We start from the raw sequence: 16,959 nt of genomic DNA, 5'->3' as shown, positions 1-16,959 counted from the left end.
CTTTGACACTTTTAAATTAAAAAACCACAGAACTAATTTCAAATTCCTTGAAGCATTTCAAATTAAATTGGAAGTATCAGATCCTCTAATACTTTAAGTTATTTTAAATATTTCAAATATCTTTAATAAAAAACAAAATGTCACAATAATCAGAAACTTTCCCTCATCTGATGTGGATTACTGATATGGGTTTGATTTACTTGCTGTAATTTCTTGGTGTATTTTGACACCCCACCAAGATGTCATATTCCATCCAAACACAGGACTGTGGTTTGTTCATGGTCAGAGATTCTGGGCCGGGCACGGGACTGGATGCTACTTCTGTGATGGTTCAACCCGGACTTCAGGCTAACAAACTAAAGCCCTTCTTGTAGTCATGGGATTCTCAAGACCACCCTTATCTTGCACTTCTTGCAATTACTTTACCTTTTCTGCAACTTTTAATGGCCTGATGTGTATCAGTTGAGCTTCTGTACCTACTGCCCACATTGCAATTTTGCTGCCTCATTAGATCTTGCTTTTTTCATTTATTACTTTTAAAAACTGACTTGTATAATTATTGCAGGAAGCAACTTATTAGCAAGATTTTTCTTGTGTTCAGCCCTTACACATCTTCATGTTGATGAAGAGAAAATGATCTTGAAGACATAGTGTTAATGTGTTTCTTTGAGTGACATCTGTAGTTTTAGGTTATTTCAGTCTACATTACTTTTGAAATGAAGAAAAATGTCAAAGTGCACATTCGGCTCTAGTTTGTTCGTTCATTCATTCATTCATTCATTTATTGTGTGCCTGTCATGATGGCGGTACTGCATCTGGAAGAAGCATGCCAAAATTAAGTCTACAATAGGAGCAAAACATGTTCACTAAACACTAATTCATGTTCTTTAACCCTTTCACCGAATAATCTTTACTGTAGCCAAGGCTTGTGATCACAATAAGTTGTGAACCCTAACAGAAGGAAGAACTGAACACAGTTCATGTGGACACTCACTGAGGATGAGTAGTTAGGAGAAGCAAGCACTTTCATTTCTCCCACCAGCTTGCTCACTGATGGGCTGGCTATCTGCTCAGGGCACTTAAGCCCGTTTCCCCCTAGGTCCTAGGGCCTAGGATATTTTGAGAAATTTAATAACAATCAAGGGATAAATTGTTCACTGGCATAAAGTAGACAGAGTCCCCAGAAATAATTCAAGAATAACAGTTTCATATAAAATGTTTTGACTTTTTACTGTAATACAATCCATATCTCCCCTCCCCCGTCCCCCCGCCACCCAATGTCTGGAAATTCTGGCTCAGTTGTTCACGGGGTTGCTGTGAGGATTAAATGATTTAATAAAGGCTAAGGCGCTTAGTATAGTGCCTGACACATAATAAATACTCAGTTGATGTTAGCTATTATTAGCTACTAGAGGGGCCCGGTGCACAAAATTCGTGCACGGGGGGTGGTCCCCTCAGCACATCCTGCAACTTCTCACAATCCGGGACCTGGATCCGGCCAAACCAGCAGCCAGACATCTCTCTCTCAATCTGGGACTGCTGGCTCCTAACTGCTCACCTGCCTGCCTGCCTGATCACTCCTAACCACTCTGCCTGCCTGCCTGCTGAACGCCCCTAACCACTCTGCTGGCCTGCCTCATTGCCCCTAACTGCCCTCCCCTGCCGGCCTGATCACTCCTAACTGCTCCCCCCTGCCAGCCTGATCACCCCTAACCACCTCTGCCTCGGCCCCTGCCACTGTGACTTTGTCCGGAAGGACGTCCAGAAGATGTCTGGAAGATGTCCGGTTTAATTAGCATATTACCCTTTTATTAGTATAGATTATGAGGAGGAAGTTGGCTGCAAACTCCCTGTCAGCCACCACACCCAGCACAGGCCTGGGCACGGAGTATAATATTTAGGGAGATGCTCAGTGAGTGGTCTCCACCATTTCAGATATCTTTCCCATATGAAATACCATAGCTTATTTTATGTGTTTTTTTAAAAAACTGTGCTGAGTATTGATTTTTTTTTACAACAAAAATCAGCTGTTATTCAACTCAACCAACTTGATTTTGTTTCATTTAATTAAGTTCTGCTTTTATCTGATTGTTCAGGTTTTCTTGTTTGCTAATAATAATAATGCATTTAAGGCGATATATTTTCCTCAGAGTATTGCTTTGACTGCATCCCACATATCCATGTGTACGTGGTGTGCTCATAGCAACCCTGTTAGCAATGAAAGCAAGGATGCACACACGGCGCCTAGTACAGTTACTGCCCAATCCAGGTTACTGCTTTCACTCATCTGGGCCTCAGCCAGCAAGCTTCCTCGGCATCGCGGGGTTCCAGGTAAGCGCCTCATCCCAAGCGCCTTGCTCCACTTTTCTTTGGCGCTTGTAACTCCTCCTCGCTCCTCAGGGGGCGGGGCCTGGCCCTCCCGCCCTCTGGCCCCACCCCCGCCGGGTTCCCATGACAGCACGCCAGTGTCGAAAACACATTCTATCGTCACGTCTCCTTACGCTTCCAAAAGCTCCGCGATGACGACGGAGAAAAATAGTCCCTTGGCAAAGGCGTTCTCTTCACGAGAAGGCGGAACTAGGGCGGGGCTTACGGGCGGAAGGAACAGGAAGTCCGTGATCCCCACGGCGGGATTGGCTCCGCGCTCCCAGGGGGCGGGCCCAAATGGGCGGAGGGATCCACGTCGAGCTACGGGTGGCTCGCCGCCTCCACTTAAGGCAGGGAGCGCGGCGCGGGCGGCAGTTGCTGTGGTTCCCGTCCCGGCCTGGCTTCCTTCTTGTGAGAGCGGAAGCTCCCGGACGTGGCGTCCCGAGTCCAGGTGGTGGTGGCGGCTGTCGACCCCGAGGTCCGTCGCTCAGCGTCCCTTGTTCGAACCCGGGCCGGCCCCCCTGTTTCGCCACTTGGGGTCCGTAGCCAGGTCGCTCCGGCGCGGCCGAGGAGAAGGCCGCCTGCGAGATGTTCAAGAACACGTTCCAGAGCGGCTTCCTCTCCATCCTCTACAGCATCGGCAGCAAGCCGCTGCAGATCTGGGACAAGAAGGTCAGGGGCCGGGGGAGGCCAGGCCGGGGCTGGGCGGGGGGCGTCGTGTCAACAGCCGGGGGGCCGTCTGGGTGGGAGTGGCTGGGGTCTGGGTGTCCAGGGGCCGAGCTGTGTGGTTCGCTGAGGGGTTCCTCGCCGCAGACTTGACCTGGTCAGTCCATTCCTCGGAGCTGGGTGTCCCCATCTGTACCCGGCGGAGTCCATAGGGCCTCGTACGGCCCGACAGGCACACACTTGCTGGCGGTTGTTTTGGAAACGAAGAGATGAAAGCAGCTGCTGTTCACGGATCTCACTGATATGGACGGATACCCTGCCCGGTGCCAGGCGCGGTGCTGGGCGCCAGACACGGAGTTTTTTAAAAAATATATTTTATTGATTTTTTACAGAGAGGAAGGGAGAGGGATAGAGACTTAGAAACATCGATGAGAGAGAAACATCGATCGGCTGCCTCCTGCACATCTCCCCCTGGGGATGTGCCCGCAACCAAGGTACATGCCTTTGATCGGAATCGAACCCGGGACCCTTCAGTCCGCAGGCCGACGCTCTATCCACTGAGCCAAACCGGTCAGGGCCAGACACGGAGCTTTTGTTCCAGAACCAGTTCTATTTGGGCTTCCTTCGCTTGCCCCCCGCCCCCTCTTCTACTGATTCCAAAGGGTCAGACCGTGCACCTGCTGCACACTCGGGGTGACCGGGGGTCTGTGGCCTGCCCCCCCTCAGTGCCTGCCTTCTCCAGCAGGGGAATTGCAGGGTGGTGATGGAGTCTTGTCGGCATGAATAAACCCACAGCCTCGTCCAAGCCTCAGGGTCTTTCTTCGGGCATCCGGGCATCCACAGGATGGCCCCGACACTGACCCCAGGAGGCCATGGCCCCATCCACTCTTTGGAGATGTGCAGTGGGGGGCGTGTGTGTCTGGCAACGGGAGAGTTGGTCTGCGTTTTGTTACCTTGACATTTCATTTCTCATGCAAACTCCCTCACAGTCAGCTGGCTGCACCCTCCTTCATAGACGGGAAGGTTGGCACTGACTGTGGGAGGGAGGCTGGTCACTGAGGGCCTAACAGTGGTCATGCTCTCCCCGGGGGAGAATGAATGCGGAATAACCGGAGTAAGAGGTTTGCTGGTGGTGAAGCCAAGAACTTGGGATTTCACCTCAGAACGACTTTTCTGTCTTCCTTTACCCGCCGGTGAGCGTGTCGGGAGAGAACGGGGACCGCCTTCTGCCTGCGACCCCTGGGGAGCCCTGCGTTCTGTGAGCAGCTTCCAGGTGGCAGCTCACAATGTCCTTTTGATAAGGTCGTTGAAAGACTGGAGTGTAAGGAGTCTGGGCCTTGTGCGTTAGTGGGAACCGGACCACCGCCGCCTTCCACAGGGTTGCGGTCTGCAGCCGAGAGCCCATGCCCAGAGTATTGCACAGGAGAGCAGTTCCTTCACCTTTTTCCTACGTCACTAAGGGTTCCAGGTGCGTGCTTTTGTTCTCCGCGAAGAGACCCGCAGCCAGGGTACCAGGAAACTGGGAACTGTGCGAGGCTTCTCAGCTGTGGCTTGACTCAGTTATGGGGAGAGTGGCCTTGTGTGCCCCTTGAACTTGGAATTGTAACCAAGTGCCAGTGTAAGGCAGTGAGATAGAGAATGGGACGCGATGGAGGAGGAGACCTTACACTGAGAATTCAGTGCTCGGACCTCGGCAGTTCTGTGACGTGGAACCTGGATTAGAGTTGCCCGTTGAACCCTTCTGGGCTTGCTCTTCTGTAGTTATTTTTCTAATGCCGCTTTTTGACTAGTCAACATGTTTACACATGGAACATAGAAGCAAAGTAACCATGGCGCACTGTGTCCCTTAACAACGCCACTAGAGGTCGGATGGTACCCGAAGGACATAAACACATGTGAAAACGTTAGATCAACTGGTGGAGTACATGGAGTAAATTTTGGCAAAGAAAACTGTAGAACGGTGGTTCTCAACCTTCTGGCCCTTTAAATACAGTTCCTCATGTTGTGACCCAACCATAAAATTATTTTCGTTGCTACTTCATAACTGTAATGTTGCTACTGTTATGAATCGTAATGTAAATATCTGATATGCAGGATGGTCTTAGGCGACCCCTGTGAAAGGGTCGTTCGACCGCCAAAGGGGTCTCGACCCACAGGTTGAGAACCGCTGCTGTAGAGGAACACTCATTTTAAGCAAAATTCTTCCTCTGGGACAAGGGAAGGAATGGGAGAAAAAGAAAGTTTGGGGCCAGATTCACAGGCTTTGTTGTAAGTGCCTGTTCCCGGCTGTACCATACAGTCCTCAGGGAGTGTTGGGAATCCAGTTTGGTCCAGGGAACCCTGGGAATTGATATACTTATCAAAGATTTATTGAACAACAGCTAAGTGACAGGCATTGTGTAGATTTGAGGAGATACAGAATTGGAGAAATATTTTCCCTGCTGGGGATGAGGGCAAAACTTGATGGAGGAAAGAAAGGACTGTTCACGTTGATCAAGAAATGACCCTGGCCCTAGCCAGTTTGGGTCCGTGGTTAGAGTGTTGGCCCTCCGACTGTAGGGTCTCCGGTTTGATTCCAGTCAAGGGCGCATACCTCGGTTGTAGGCTCCATCCCCGGCTCTGGGTAGGGAGTGTGCAGGAGGCAACAAATCGATGTGTCTTACATCAGTGTTTCTCTCTCTGTGTCTCTCCCCCTCCCTTCCTCTAAAAATCAATGGAAAAAATATCCTCGGGAGAGGATTAACAACAACAAAATGATCCCAACCTTTGCCAGTAGGTACATCATATTGGCTCTAATGCATATTTTCAATTATTATTTTGATTTCTCAAAATTTTACTATTTTCCTTCCTGAGTTTATGGAGAGAGAATTCCTGTGATTTGTTTTCTGCGAAGAATAATCTTGGAAAAATTAGGTTTGGTTTCTGTTTAGGCTCTGTGTCTCCTTATGAATGTGAGGAGTGAATTTGCAAACTTTGTATTTGTGGGTGTGGTTACATTTGTATCCCACTCTTTGAGGTTCACAGCCCCTCTCCCCTTCTCATCCTTCAGATCTCAACTTAAACATTATTTCATTGAGAGCTTAATTGAGGTATCTCCCTCTGGACTACAAGTTCCTAAAGGGGAGGAGTAGTCTCTGACCTTGAAACCCCAGTGCTGGAGTGTCATCAGGCTCCTTGGATTTGTGGCCTGGTCTGTCTCAGGTCCTCTGCTGTGTGACCTTGGGCAAGTGCTTGACTGCTCAGTTTTCTCATCTTACAGTAATGCCCCCCCTCTCTCCTCGTTATGGAGATGAAATGAAGATGTATATGAAATGCTTAGCAACAGAGTTATAGCATACAATATTAAATAGGGCAGGAAACAGGGGTTTGCTCAAGAGTAAAAAAGTTTATATTTGAGCTCAGTATTCAGATGCTGAGGAATAGGAAGCCCAGACTTCTGATATCAGGATACGCAATTTAATCATTTTATCATGGCTTTCCCAGTCCAAAACCCTTAGCATGGTCTAGTGCAGTGATGGCGAACCTATGACACGCGTGTCAGAGGTGACACGCGAACTCGTTTTTTTGGTTGATTTTTCTTTGTTAAATGGCATTTAAATATATAAAATAAATATCAAAAATATAAGTCTTTGTTTTACTATGGTTGCAAATATCAAAAAATTTCTATATGTGACACGGCACCAGAGAGTTAAGTTAGGGTTTTTCAAAATGCTGACACGCCAAGCTCAAAAGGTTCGCCGTCACTGGTCTAGTGCCTGCTTACCTAGTTCTCCAGGCTCACCTGCCCTTGGCTCACCTGTCCTGGACTCCCGTCTATTGAACCTACTGAACTGAAAGGAGCCCTGTTCTCTCTCACCTTCATTCAAGCTTTTGTATTTGCTGGTCCCTCTGCTGGGACCTGTGCCTCCACCTCTACTTCAGTCTCTAGGCCACAGCTTACAAGCACTCCCTTGGGTTAATTTCTGTCCCCTTGCAGAATTTCTCCTTCCTTTTCATCATACTGAATCACAGTTGGTTTTTAAAGTTTTTTTTTAATGTATTGTTTTGAGAGACAGAAACATTGATTTGTTGTTCCACTTATTTATGCATTCTTCCATTGCTTCTTGTATGTGCCTGACCGGAGATAGATCGTCCCAAAACCCTGGTGTATCGGGATGATGCTCAATTGATTTTTTTACAGAGAGAAACGGAGAGGGATTGAGAGTTAGAAACATTGATGAGAGAGAAACATGGATCAGCTGCCTCCTGCACACTCCCCACTGGGTATGTGCCCACAACCAAGGTACATGCCCTTGACTGGAATTGAACCTGGGGCCCTTCAGTCCGCAGGCCGACGCTCTATCCACTGAGCCAAACCGGTTAGGGCTTAGCTTCTTTTTAAAAAAATATATATTTTTATTGATTTCAGAGAGGAAGGGAGAGAGAGAGAAACATCAATGATGAGAGAGAATCATTGATTAGCTGCCTCCTGCACACCCCCAACTGGGGCTCGAGCCCACAACCCAGGCATGTGCCCTTGACCGGAATCAAACCTGGGACCCTTCGGTCCGCAGTCCAACGCTCTATCCACTGAGCCAAACCAGCTAGGCAATAGAAATTAGCTTCTTATGATCTGTATTCCTGGCTAGCCTGGAAGCTTTCTAATAAGCTTTGCAATTTTTCAAACCAAGAGCTTAGGAGAAATTAGGGGTTTCTTAAGGTTTCCTTAATTTTCCTAGTAAGTATTACATTGATTAAAGGACTCTTATGTGTACTGTAAACATTACTTCTGGTTTGTAAAGAAGATACCAGGAGCTTTTGTTCCTACTGACTGCCTGTGTAACACATCATTCTCAGTCCTCACTGGTAATATCCTAAAAGCCTAGTAGGTGAGAATGTTAATTCCTACAGGCTTCTCTGTCTGTCTCCTCTCACCTCGGCTCTCTCTCAGCTGCTGCTCCTCCCCTATTCCTAAGCTAAATATTAGACCCAGAGTCTCTGTGGCTGTTGCTGGATGGTATTAGATTCCCATTTCCTGTTCCTAATTTAAAAAGTGAACGAAGTCTCCAGAAAGAAGCTCCCACGCCCCAGCTTCTAATGAGTGAACCTTGTTGGTCCATGTTAAACTGATGCAATTTCCAGTTGTAGAATTGACAGCACTCGGACATGAAGGTGGGAAAACTCTTTTTTTCAGACTTTCCCTGGGTCAGTCTGATGGTGTTCTCCATTGTTCTGAGTAATAGCTTTTCCTATAATTGGGCAAAGGCCTGGTTTTAGTGACACTTGCCCTGTGGAGGCGCTGTTACAAAGATACTGGTTAACAGTGCACACCACTGTCCTTACTTGAGCTCAGGGTTTGTTGCACGCGCCCAGAGTTGCCTGGCTGCTGTCTGATTGCCCTGCGAAGTGACCCACTGGAGCCTGGGAGGCCAAGGCCTTGTGTCGGAGCTATGCCCAACTCTCCCCACAGAGGTCTCCCTCTGCCCATTTTCTGAGGGAGCCCAGCCCCTAGCAGAGCTGGTTTTGCTGAAACGGACAGCGCTAATGGCTTACTGTAAATTGGAACATGTGTCATTTAGACTAGGATACCAGATGGCTGGGGGCTCAGCTGTCTGCCAGGACAAGTGGGTGGAACCAGAAAAAAAAAGAAATGGGTGGGGGGTAGGAAATGGAAACCACTCCTGTGTTATTTTTAACGCACCTGTAGAAATAGAGAACATTGGCCCGCTTCCTCCCAGTAGTATTTTCCCCGTCAGCTTGACCCTCCTCCCTGGGGCTTAAGTCAGTGTTGCTTATTAGTTGCCCCAGCAATGATGGAAAGCCTGGGAGAGTGGTTGCACGAAGGGCTGGATGGTGCCCTTCCTGGAGTCGGCAGAGGCTGAGGACCATTCTGACTTGCACTTGTCAGATGCCTGGGTGCTGAGGCTCCTAAAGTACCTCCAGCTCATCGCTTGGGGAGTTCATGAACTTTGAACAACTGTAAGATTGGCTTTATTTATTTACTTATTTATTTGGGGGGAGTAAAACACGTGTAGGCCACACTTTGATAGTGGGGATGTGTTATGAAATAAAAAAGAATTAATGTCACAAATAATTGGCACTTTCTAATTTAGAGGGGGAAGTAAAAACCTGCTTCCACCATGAGCAGTAAATGCTGACCGGCTCATCTTATCTTCATTTCAAAGCCGGCCTGCCGAGCGACCTCTGACCTGGAAGGGGCTGAGGACAGGAAGTGGATGCTTTCTGAGGCCGTGTGTCTTGTTATCAGTGTTGGTCAGAAGCGGGACTGAGGAGGGGGTTGCTTCCTGGAAGACCTTGCAGTAGACATGAGCCAGATTGCCAGGGGGGTGGGAAGCTTGCCCACACTCCTTCCCCCTTCCATCCTAGTTCTAGGGCCCAGAGAAGAGGTTTGGGAGGTTTCGCACCCTCTCAGTGCTCACATCTCTGATTAATTGCATCTCCATCTACCTCCATTCTTTTCTCCCCGTGAGTTTGTATTTGCAGCCCTTGAACTTCAATAAAGGAAAAAAATCATCATTCACTAATAGATCAACATAATTTGATTTCATAGCGCTGGCAGCTTGGGTTGTGAGAATACTGTGTTTTCTTCTTCGAGGCCTGAGCAAAACCCTACTTAGCTTGTCTCACCACCAGCCAGGCCAAAACTCGAGAGTGATAGGCATTCCTTCAAAAAAAACTGCCTTGGTTCCCCTGAGTTCTCTTTTTTTTTTTCCCCTGAGTTCTCTTGTTTGGGGGCCACATTCATTAATTTTGTAAGAAATAAGTTTGCGAGTGTGGTTGTTGCTATGTGGCTGAAAGAAAGTTCTCTTTAGGAAGTCATTGAAAGTCGACACTGAGATGATAGAGGCAGCTTCCCTAAGGCTCCTGCCCGGTGCTCCCGCCCTGTGAAGCCCGCTAGGCCTTCTGGAGTGAGGGATGGCTTGAGAGGCCTTGGGGATGTAAGATCTGAGGCCTGTGCTTTCAAACAATGTTGGATAAATTGCAACAATTTGCACTTTAGCAATAGTAGCCCATGGGCACTAAATACTTAATCCTTTCAATTTAATCATCTGTTTGAGTATTGCCTTAGTACCTTTTAAGGAAAGAATGAAGCTAGATTACAGGGAATAATCAGCGGTATGTTACAGAATTGGTGTTTGCATCTTGTTAGAATACTGCCAGCTCTTATCATCACATGATTTGGAAATAATTTCCTGACTGAGTCCTCCTTCACCAACACCGCCTGCTTTTCCCCAGCAGCTGTGGGCCAGCAACTAGAGGACTATCGCCACTTGGATGGGAGGGTTCCTGTGGGGGTGAGGTGGGCAGTGGTGGCATATGCTGCACAGATCCAAGCCTTTGTGCTCTTAATCTCCCTTGGAACGAGGCCTAGAATCCGAAGCGGGAGGGCATTGGGTGTCAGCAGCTTTGTTTGAGAAGCACTTCAATGTGACGTCTGTGCCTTGAGAACCAAGAAATGCCACATTGGCAGAGATCGGGCCGTCCACCCCGCAGTCTGTCTCTGACAGTGGCCCCAAAAGATGATCTGTGGGAAAGCCTTCCTGCTGGCAGCCTCCTGGGCTCTGTGGTGTGAGGCACCCAGGATCTCTGGCTTCCTGTTAGTAGTTCAAGGTGGATATGTTATCCAGGAATGTTTTAAAATCCTTCTTGAAACTATTCATATGTGCCAGTTCTTAGAGTGACAAAGTCCAGAAGTCAGCAAATATGTGAGTGTTTACTGTATGCCTAGCACAGTACTAAGCATTGTAGACGATACAAATGATGCTTAATACTTGGTCCCTACCCCTGAGCTTACACTTTTTTGAGAAGATAAGACTCAGTTGCAACTTGTAGAAAAAGATGGCCAGTGATAGCAGATGTCACCTGGGGAATGCCAAGCACACCATGAGTGGATCAAGTTCACAGTAACAGAGCTCAGAGACTGATGTTTAAAAATAGGATGACATATTATTAATAACCTATGGTGAAAAAGACAACTATTAGCCCTAGCTGGTTTGGTTCGTGGTTAGATCATTGGCCCGTGGACTGAAGGGTCAGGGGTTCAATTCCGGTCAAGGGCACGTACCTCTGTTGCAGGTTCCATGCCCAGCTCTGGTCGGGGCGCTTAGTAGAGGCAACCAATCAGTGTGTCTCTCTCATCGATGTTTCTCTCTGTCTCTCCTCCATTCCACTCTCTTAAAATCAGTGGGAAAAAAATATCCTCAAGTGAGGATTAACAAAAAAAAGAAAAATACATCTATCAGACGGACTGGACACTGTGTTCTCTCCCTTATGGGAATCTAATGGGAAGCCAAATGAACAATTAATTGAATTCGACAAACAGCCCAACACAGCCCGTCTTCACCATCCCTAGAAAAAGACCACATTTGTCTTTCTGATGAGTCCTGCTCTAAAGCTGGTTGATCCTTTTCATGTGTTAATATGTTTAGCCCTAGCAGTCCAGCCCTGTCTCTGAGGTATCTTTGCAAATCTCTGCTCTGTTCTTATTAGGTGCTTAAGAGTTGATTGCTTGAAGGTAATTCTTCTTTCCTAAATATTTTGAGAGGAGGCACCTGTATTGAATATTGATTCCTTCCCCTCATATACCTCCCACATATGCAGCCAACAATACAAAACAATGTAGGATGAAGAGCTGAATTGTGTAGTGTGGGCTATTTAAGCCAGGAAAACAAGTCGGAGAGGTCAGTGTGGGCTGGAAATGCTAATGAAGGCTTCTGTGTGGGGCACAGATGGGACTTGAGTTCATACTTGAAAAAGTAGAAACTCAGGGGAGAGAAGGTACGGAAGTGTGAAGGAGGAGTAAACCTGGGGGAGTAGCGCTCATGTTCTGGTTGCCCCTCCTCAGTGACACTTGGCACCTGCCTTTCTGGCTGAAGAAGAGTGAGGCAGCCTGGGGCGGTGGCCGGCCTGGTCGGCAGTCCTGGCCTCTGGCTTAGGAGCTGACATCGGCACTCCCTGGGTGTCTGTCCACATGTGTAAAGTGGAAACAGTGCCACCTGCCTTGTGATTTTTGTTGTGTGGGAGGGATTAAGTGAGAGAATGTCTATGAATGTTCTAATGCATAGTAGGAACTCATTAAATGTTAGCTGAATGAATGGAGCTGATTTCTTCGGGAAGAAATTTATCCTGATTTATAGGTTGCTGAGTCCCCTGTGATTCCTGTGGTGGTTGATGGGACCCGGCATAGCAGTAATAGCCTGGTTTGCTTACACATAAGCTTCAACATAGCATGTCACAGACTTCCGTGCTGTCCCCCTCTGGGCCACTGTGGTTTTCTTTAAACGGTCCCATTCAGAATCTTAAAGTTGTTGCCAAATATTTCCGTACTAACCAGTTTAATTTTCTTCCTTTTAGGTACGGAATGGCCACATCAAAAGAATCACTGATAATGACATCCAGTCCCTGGTGCTAGAGATTGAAGGAACAAATGTCAGGTAGGTTGAACTCTGTTTTCCTAGAGACACTGTCCAAGGAGGCGGTACCTCATGGAGGTGAAAGGCACAGGCTGTCTGGTCAGGCCACCTGGTGTGCATCCAGCTCTGCTACTTAGAGTTTACCTTGGCAAGTTACTCAGTCTCCTTGGTCTTCGTTTCCTCATCTGTAAAATGGGGATAATAACAGTACATCTTTCCTGAAGGGTTATTGTGCAGATTAAATGAGTGAATGTGGATAAAACACTTACTAGTAGAATCTGCTTAGCACATGTTAAGCGCTGTGTAAATATTAGATATTATTAATATTTAACCAAGGTGTGTGTGTGTGTTGGGGGTGGCCACTGTGGGTTTTGGTGCCAAAATGGTCTTAGTTTTGGCTTTCTATCATTTGTTGGTTCTCTTAGACCAGAAGTAGATCTTCTCTCACTGGAAGGACTGCCTCAGATCCACTGGTCTGGTTTTGCTTTTCAGGTATTTTATTGTTGGTGTCTAGTCCTATGTTGAGCTTTTGTTTCAGAGTCCAGCATTTTTTTTTTTAATTACTCGAGAATATGTTCTTATTGATTTTTAGAGAGAGAGGAAGGGGGAGAGAGAGAGACAGAGAGAGAAACAACGATGTGAGAAAGAAACAACAATCAGTTGCTTCCTGTATACGCCCTGACTGGGGATCGAACCTGCAACCCAAGTATGTCCCCTAACCAGAAATCGAACCCTCAACCCTTTGTTTATGGGATAATGCTCTAACCAACTGAGCCACCTGGCCAGGGCCAGAGTCCAGCATTTTTTAAAGCATTAGCTGACTTCAGGGTTGAGGGCTTCATTGGCTGATGTGTCTGGAACTTGTAGATCTGCCTTTCGATTTATCCTCTTGGGCCATGGGTTGTTGCTGTGCGTACACAGAGGAAAGGATCAGTAGTGTGTTTATTGGCATTTCCTTCTCTACAGCACCACATACATCACGTGCCCTGCAGACCCAAAGAAGACATTGGGAATTAAACTTCCATTCCTTGTCATGATTATTAAAAACCTGAAGAAATACTTTACTTTTGAAGTACAGGTAAGTGTGCACACATGAATGTACATGTTCTTGGCTGTGCCAGAGAGGTGTCCCATCAGCCTGTAGGAAATGTCTTCTTTTCTGCCTGTGCCGTAAACTTGATTCAGCCCTTACTATTTTGACATACATTTGGTATTAGTAATCATAATTTAATGCCGAGTTTTTAAAGAAACATGGTAAATTTAACTATAGTGATAAGATTTCAAAACTTAAGGGTTAGAATAGTGTTCATTTGGGGATTAACCGTTTAATACTGAGTTATTGTTGGTTTCTATTCTAGTGGCTGCCTCCTGCACGCCCCTACTGGGGATCAAGCCTGTAACTGGGCACGTGCCCTGATTTGGAATTGAACCATGTAGTGCATGGGTCCACGCTCAACCACTAAGCAACACCCGCCAGGCTATTTCTAGTATTTTTTATTTTCAAAGGGAAGAATGTTTATGAAGTCATTCTATGGCCTGAGAGCCTGGTGGGTGGGTGTGTCATATGTCATAAGCAGCTGGGGTTGTCTTGGCAACAAATAAGATAAACTTGCTCCTTCCAGGCCATCTGCATCCAGTGTGACCTGTGTCTGGTCTGTTTATCCTCCCTTGGGCCCCAGCCTTGGAAATCAGGGCTGTGGAAGTTCGGGTCCTTGCCTTACCCAGATTGCTAGCTTCTTCCGGGTGGAGGGAGCGTGACTCTTATCTCCATTTCACAGGTACTAGACGACAAAAATGTGCGTCGGCGATTTCGGGCAAGTAACTACCAGAGCACCACCCGGGTGAAACCCTTCATCTGCACCATGCCCATGCGGCTGGATGACGGCTGGAACCAGATTCAGTTCAACCTGTCCGACTTCACTCGGCGGGCGTACGGCACCAACTACATCGAGACCCTGAGAGTGCAGGTGCCAGGCCCTTTCCAGATGGAGCCCACGTGGGACGGGGGGTGCTCTGTCACTGGCTTGGGTCCACGTGACAGAAGAGTGGGTTTCTGGATCAGGCCCCCAATGCATGGGGTTCTGCTCAGAGATAGCGGGAGAATATGGCGAGCAAATCCCTCTTGTCAGAATCCACCCCAGGGGATGACGCTTGGACAGCACCGTGGGGTGGGGGAGCTCTAAGAGGACCGGGAGATGAGGAAGGACAGTCACGTTGAGTTTCTCAAAATAAGCCTGGCGCCCACAGATCCACGCCAACTGCCGCATCCGCCGGGTTTACTTCTCAGACAGACTATACTCAGAAGATGAACTGCCAGCGGAGTTCAAACTCTACCTCCCAGTTCAGAACAAGGGGAAGGTAAGCAGCCCGGACCCCCGAGGAAGGCCAGGCGGTGGGTCGGGAGGCTGTTCCTGGAAAGGGCTCTGCCCTGGGTCAGCTGCACGGCCTCTGCGTTGGCCTGGAGAACGGGGTGCCTTTCCATCTAAGACCTAAGTCTTCCCGCCGTCAGCACCGAGTCAGGAATGAGCCTGGAAGGTTCTGTTGTGCTCCTCCACCTCCACAGGTGATCCTGCCCCTCCTGGGGGTTCGGGGTGCAGGGAGACACAGGCACCCATCAAACCACTATTTTAAAAATCCTCACCGGAGGATATTTTTTCCATTGATTTTTAGAGAGAGTGAAAGGGAGGGAGGAGGGAGCGGGGAGGGGGGAGAATCATCGATGTGAGAGAGCCACATCAATTGGTTGCCTCCCGCACATGCCCGACCAGTGCCGGGGATCAAACCGCAACTGAGGTACGTGCTCTTGACCCTTTGATCCACAGGCCAACACTCTAACCACCGAGAAAAACTGGCCAGGACCCATTGAACCTCTTTATCAGCCCGTTGCTCTCTCTGACACGATGGCAGCGCTCCCTGCCTGCTGCTGCTGACGTGTGCATTTCCTGCAGCTCAGCATCCTGCGTGCCACAGAGCTGGGGGATCAGGGCCCTGACCATCTATTTCTGATAACGTGAATCGATGCCTCTTTTTTCCCCCCTCAGCAATAACTGGAATGCAACTCAAGGGATAGACCCTGGACCCGACTCTTAGTTTTAAAGGAAACTATCTGGAGGACAATGCAGAAAAACAAATATTTCTATTAGTTCACTGTGCTGTGGTTCTTGTGTCTGCTCCTTGGTGTCCCTTGTCGCGGACACAGTGACCATGCCGTACGTAACGCATCGTAAGTACAGTGGGGATGCGGGGCTCCTGGCGTTTATCCCGCCGCCACCCCAGCGCGTGGGAGATACCTTCCCACGAGCTTACAGAATTAAAGGTGTCCATTTCAGACCAAAATCTCTTTCTACGGTTTGTTCTTTGTTTTATATATTATCTAAATATATGTATATGCTTGTAATACTCATAATCTGGAAATGAATAAAATGTTATATTCTTGGTTTGTACATTTGTTCTTAGTTTGTGTCTTTTTGAATGGTGACGTTTCTAGTTTGTGTCTTTTTGAGTGGTGACATTTCTCTTTTCTTTGTGGTATGAAAATAGAATTCTTTCCAAAGACTGGCCCATGCATTCGTGCTGTGCAGTAGCTGGCAGTGAGCGCTTAGAACAAGACTGAGCTATAGATACTGACTTGGAACAGCTTTCAAGATGAACAAGTGGAAAAACCCAGGAATGGTGCAGGACTGAGAGGGGCACCTTCTCGGGCTTGGGTCCCGAGTCACTGAAGACCAAGCACATCTAGTCCGATTGCCTCTGTGCCAGCAGCGCCCCCAGCGCTGGGGCGGGCACCACCTCCCCACTCAGGCTCCACAGGAAGTACCTGCCTGGACTTGGGGGCTTCGGGGAAAGCGGCTTCTTTAAGCACAAATCAGGTGAGAACTGAAACCTCCCAGCACGTGCCACTCACACTCATCCTGGGGCATGCTCACTTAGACAGGTAATTCATTTACGCACGTGAAACCCTCAGCCACCGCTCTACATGTGATCATGCCTGGGGAAGCAGTTTGGGCGCAGACAAGAGCACATGTAGATGCACCTAGATGACCTTGAAGGACACACAGCACAGTGATTGCATCTGGAGAGAATGGTTATGGTACCCCTGGATGCTTTGTTGAACACTGAAGAATATTTTTCGAAAGGTAACATTTATGTAATAGAAACGTGGAAGTCGAAAGGAACGAAGGGCCATCCTAGGCACCGCGTTCTCCCTTCCACAGGGAGAGGCCAGGGTGGTGGGCGGAGCCGCTTCGGCTTTGATGAGAGGTGAGAGCACGCAGTGCCCGTCGGCATTGATTCCTGCCTCCTGAGCAGTTAAATGGTGAGGGCACCTGCTCCAGGTCCTCCTCAGAGTCTGCTCCGGGTCAGCTCGGCCAAGTCTGCGAGGGGGCAGGGGCTGCAGGAGGGGAGGGTGGACGAAGGTGCCCCTCTCTACCTCATGGCTCAGTTCCATTTCCCCTCAGTCGTTCGCTGCCTGGCACGTAGGTGGGCTCAGCTCATACTACTCGGCCCTTTGTCT

At 48.2% G+C, this 16,959-nt stretch overlaps 1 protein-coding gene across 1 annotated transcript; it reads left to right on the top strand.

The window, feature by feature from the left end:
• Positions 1-2,706: 2,706 nt before the first annotated feature.
• On the top strand, positions 2,707-15,782 carry CFAP20 (cilia and flagella associated protein 20). Its single transcript, XM_006099210.3, has 6 exons — positions 2,707-3,039; positions 12,388-12,467; positions 13,413-13,524; positions 14,225-14,413; positions 14,694-14,804; positions 15,488-15,782. Exons 1-6 carry the CDS (start codon positions 2,956-2,958, stop codon positions 15,491-15,493), a joined length of 582 nt encoding a protein of 193 aa, XP_006099272.1. The 5' UTR covers positions 2,707-2,955; the 3' UTR covers positions 15,494-15,782.
• Positions 15,783-16,959: the final 1,177 nt, after the last annotated feature.

Source organism: Myotis lucifugus, unplaced genomic scaffold, assembly GCF_000147115.1.
Source record: "Myotis lucifugus unplaced genomic scaffold, Myoluc2.0 scaffold_263, whole genome shotgun sequence".
NCBI lineage: Eukaryota > Metazoa > Chordata > Mammalia > Chiroptera > Vespertilionidae > Myotis > Myotis lucifugus.
This window is presented reverse-complemented; position numbering and strand designations above follow the sequence as displayed.